This window comes from Quercus robur, chromosome 9 (genome assembly GCF_932294415.1).
Source record: "Quercus robur chromosome 9, dhQueRobu3.1, whole genome shotgun sequence".
Taxonomy (NCBI): domain Eukaryota; kingdom Viridiplantae; phylum Streptophyta; class Magnoliopsida; order Fagales; family Fagaceae; genus Quercus; species Quercus robur.
The window spans coordinates 42667924-42672554 of record NC_065542.1 but is presented as its reverse complement, the minus strand read 5'-3'; the positions used below and the strand labels follow the sequence as shown (position 1 = coordinate 42672554).

Below are 4631 nucleotides of genomic sequence, written 5' to 3'. Positions count from 1 at the left end.
GTTTTGTTCATCCTCACACTCGTATTCAGCGTCTCAAAACCAAGAAAGGAAGAAAAAAGCGATTATTTGAACACTAGATCATCATCATGTCTCGCGGTTCTAGATCCAGCGGTTTGTTTCTTTATTTCAATTTATTTGGTTGGTTTATTGATATTTGATCTCTCGACCCTCATTATGAAATTGAAATTCTTTCCTCAGTGTACTTTGAATTGATTATTATTATTATTATTGTCGTTGTGCGTGTGTTTCATGGAATGGTTTGTCTCTGTTTAGTATTTGCATACATATAAAAAATGTTGAATTTACGTACAGGGAGCAGAGGCTTCTCTTCAGGTTCAGGTTTTGGTTTTGGTTTTCGCGGTCGTCGTGCAAGAAACAGCGACACATTGGGTATGTACTCTTCCCTTGTTAGTAATAGTATACATCCTCTTCAGATCACGCACTTTTCCCATATATGCATATTCATTTATACTCATCATACATACACACACTTTTTCTTTTTCTTTGACTTTCAACAATTATATTTTATTTATTATTTTTTTTAATGAAGACGTGGAGGTAAATGAACTTGAAGATCTTCATCGCCGTTCTCACGAAGCTGAGGGTCAGTATTATTGTTGTTGTTGGTTCATTGGCTTGTTAATCATCAGTGCCAAAATCAAATCATGGAATTATTTATATTTGTTGTATTGGCTTCAATTTTGATGTTATAGCCTCAGGAAACGAGAAGCCTCTAGGATTTTTTGTTAAACTTACCGGTGCTGCTGCTGAAGCTGCTGCAAAGGAAGGCAAACCATTGGGTAAGTTTCGCCTTTTCCTTGTTGCTCTTTATGCTCTTCAGACCACCCACTTTATCATCTACATATATATAAATACACTTTTTCTATGATTTTCTCAATTTCTTTGTTTTGAACTGTGGGAAAAAGCTATGTATCTTCTAAAATTTTACTACAGTTTAATATTATATTAGTGGTATCCTCTCATCCGCTGCATCCTGTTTTTTCTCTTGTGGACAGCTTATGATGACCGTCATGAGATTAGACAAATGTTTGTACCTCCAAACCCTCATATGTGCAACAAAATCAATAACTTTATCCTTGAGGTATGTTTTTCCTCTTTCAATGGCCCAGTTTTTAAGTACAGTCATAGTTAGGTGACAACATTTTCATCATTCTAGTCTAGGCTCAACATATATAGTTGGGTTATGTTTGTTTTCAAAGCTCATCCTTGACTCTTTCTATTACCATTCCCAACTTTCAGTTTAGACTTCTAAAATGTTTGCTCAATTTGTTGAACTTGGCTTTGGCCAACATCCTTGTAGTTGTAGCTCAATTGTACCTTATGATGTTTTCAATAGAGACATCTAGGGTTTAAATCCCTTCTTCCCCAACTATCAAATTGTAAGGCTTGACTCGACTTTATTTGTGTAAGCACATTCTTACTGTCAAACCTTTGCAAATATGTTTTGTTGGTGATGGCTGCTTTTCTCCTACTACCTTTTTGTCAAATGCTTGCAAATGTTTGGTTTGATGATGGTTTTTTTTCTCCTATTCCTATGTTAGTTGATCTCACATTTGACTGTGATGCAGTTAGTCAGCAGATTCGGGGAGGATTATGAAGACAAGGACTATTTTGAATACATGCAAGCCCACTATTGTGGATTAAACAAAGGTGACTGACCTTGATGGCCAATGTCTAACTTTTATTATGTATCTAGAAGATTTCCTTTCAACAATTGTGTTACTAGAACTCTTGGTTTAACTGTGTTAAGACAATCACTTTTCATTATCGTGTTTTATTTTTTTTATTTTTTATGATTTATAAATATCTTCCCCCCACCCCCCCCGCCGGGCGGCAGCGCATGTGCGCAGGCCACCAGAGATTATTATTTATATGAAGTAGAAGCAATATAGCTGATTACTCCTATAAAAATATATATATAGCTGATTACTCTTCCTCATAGATAGATAGATAAATATGATACGTGATCATCATAATTTTTTTGATTGGTCACTCTTAGAGATTCATCTTTCTAATATTACCTTCAAATTCTATTATACTACACTTTTATTATTATTATATTCTTTTTTGTTGGTTTTCATTACATTTATTTATGTTTTAAAATATAAAAGACCCATGTGCTTTTCATAAAATGATTTGTCTTCATAAATGATACAATTCTCTATTTATTTATTTTGTTGTATTGGCTTCATTTTTATAGGGAGCGAAGGGAAGAAGCAAATGAGTTAGTGTTGCCATTTCCTTGTTACTCTAGATGCTCTTCACAGACTTTACTGTGTACATACATACACACAGCGACAATTGCACCTCAACTATTTTTGTTCTCAATTCCTTGTTTCTTTTTAAGCTGTGGGCAAAGTTGTGCATCTTTTATGATTTTATGTTTAACCCATTTTTAGTAATTTTAAAAGTGGTATTGAATGCATCCTTGGCAAGTCTGTCTTGCTCAAGTTATGTTTTTTTTTTTCTTGTGTGGACAGCAATTGATGAAAACATGCAGACAAAACAACAAGATCTTGCTCGCAATTCTAAGCATGACCTTTTGGATATGCATGACCTAATGTTTGCAATTATATGACTGATGCTATGCAAAAGGTATTTTTCCCTCTTTCTATGGCCCAGTTTTTAAGTGCTAGATGCCATTATCATTGGTTGCCTCATACTAGCCAATATTAGGGGTGTCAATGTTCGACCCAACCCGCGAACACGACACGAACCCGACACAGGTTTTTTCGGGTTAGGGTTAGGCCTTAATGGGTTTGGGTCATAAACGGGTCAACTCGAAAGCGACACGATAAGAAACGTGTCATAAGCAGGTCAACCCGCATAACCCGCAATAGACATGATTGACACGCTAATTTATATGTGTCAACCTGAAATGACCCACTTAACACAACCCATTTAACTCATATAACAAATAAATATTTATTTTATTTTAAATTTGTCAAATACCTTTTATATCCAACATATATTTTAAATTTAAAAAGAAAAGTAAGTAATTACAAAAATTTACAAGGGATATAATATGAAATTGAAACTTTACAGACCCTAGAACTACTAATACTTTTTTTTTTTTTGGCATAGAACTTGCACAAATGAAATTGGATAAGCTTATGGAAGATGTTATGAATTTGGACATCAACAAAGAATCTATGGATGATAATCGTGGTCATAGTCAAGATTGGTCTACTGTTTGCTCAAATTCTTTCAATATTGATACTTAGCATTTGGCGAGTTCCAAGGATATTATATTTTTTTTTGAACTATGTTATTTTATTTTTGTTGTATGCACTTCTTTTGAAGTGTAAAGAACTTATTTCTAGATGAATGTTATATTTTTTTTTTTTAACTATATTATTTTGAATGTGGGTTGAAGACTTGAAGTGTATGCACTGTTTTTTGGGATGTAAAAAAAATTATTTCTAGATAGATGTTATATTTAATATTATGCAGGTTGAAATGAGTTGTGTTACATTTGTGTTAACCCAACACGACTCGTTTATTAAGCGTGTCAAATGGGTTGGGTTAGGTCAACCCGCCTTATTAATAGGTCGGGTTAGGGTTGAAGGATCATGACACGATTATTAAATAGGTGGTGTTAGGGTTGAGCCATTTAGTCGAATACCCCTACCTCGACACGACACGAACCCGACACGCTAACCCGAATTGACACCCCTAGCCAATATTCCTTCACTTTGAGCTATTCACCTCATTATCAACGGTGTCTTTAGTTTGCAGTCATAGTTAGGTGATGATTTTGTATCATTCTTTCTACCAATTCGTAACATAGTTTGGTTGAGTGAATTTGTTTCATCTTTGTGAGAATCACATAATCAAATCCATTGCCCCTTCCCAACTTTCAACCTAGCTTCGTGTACACACATTCGTATTGTTCAAATGCTTTATATTTTTATATACTTTAAAGCGAGCAAATATTTGGTGATGACTTCTTTTCTCTTCCTCCTATGGTAATGAATCTCATATTTTACTATAATGCAGTTTATGAGACAAGGTAGGAAGGAGTATAACTGCAAAGAATGTCATGAACTCTAATGAGCCAAGTATTGTGGAGAAAGTTGTCTGACTAAGGGTGTGTTTAGATATCGTTTATTGCTAAAAATTGAAAATAATTTTTAAATGTGTGAATAGTATCGTAGAACCCATTTTTGAAGTTGTTTTTGGTGAAAAATATACTTGCGGGTCCCGTGAACAATGTACGGGACTCACCATATTTCAACCAAACACAGACGCATAGGATAAAAAAGGCAATCCAAACGGATACTAAATCTCATAGTTTACTATAATGCAGTTTATGAGACACAAGGTGGGAGGGAGTATAACTGATTTAGTAGTTTTGAGTTTTAAGACAATTGGTTTTAAATTTAATTGTAACATATTTAACAATTTGAAAGCTACTTGCAATGGAATATTTCTTTGGGCTCTCTCTCTCTCTCTCTCTCTCTCTCTCTCTCTCTCTCTCTCTCTCTCTCTCTCTCTCTCTCTCTCTCTCTCTCTCTCTCTCTCTCTCTCCAAACCATATCTAATGATTGATAATAAAAAAAATGGACATAAGGCCTTCTTTTATAGGTCAAACTGTACAACTCTAATAG

General features: G+C 34.4%; 1 protein-coding gene across 4 annotated transcripts; it reads left to right on the top strand.

The window, feature by feature from the left end:
- Positions 1–4108, top strand: LOC126698499 (uncharacterized). 4 transcript variants are annotated; one of them, XM_050395768.1, is made up of 9 exons: positions 1–111; positions 313–390; positions 551–604; positions 714–800; positions 1017–1102; positions 1590–1671; positions 2222–2245; positions 2502–2616; positions 4021–4108. In XM_050395768.1, the coding sequence occupies exons 1-8, from the start codon at positions 87–89 to the stop codon at positions 2597–2599; spliced, it is 534 nt and encodes a 177-aa protein (XP_050251725.1). In that variant the 5' UTR covers positions 1–86; the 3' UTR covers positions 2600–2616; positions 4021–4108. The 4 variants fall into 4 exon arrangements, with proteins under 4 accessions (XP_050251725.1, XP_050251724.1, XP_050251727.1 ...); XM_050395767.1 differs by lacking the exon at positions 4021–4108 and adding an exon at positions 3106–3267; XM_050395770.1 differs by lacking the exon at positions 2222–2245.
- The last annotated feature ends 523 nt before the right edge of the window (positions 4109–4631 follow it).

Bases quoted from the DNA above. Each gene is read 5' to 3' on its own strand.
- LOC126698499 (XM_050395768.1), top strand. From the start codon at position 87: ATGTCTCGCGGTTCTAGATCCAGCG. The intron at 801-1,016 runs GTAAGTTTCGCC...TCTTGTGGACAG, and splicing joins AAAGGAAGGCAAACCATTGG to CTTATGATGACCGTCATGAG. The intron at 1,672-2,221 runs GTGACTGACCTT...TCATTTTTATAG, and splicing joins CTATTGTGGATTAAACAAAG to GGAGCGAAGGGAAGAAGCAA.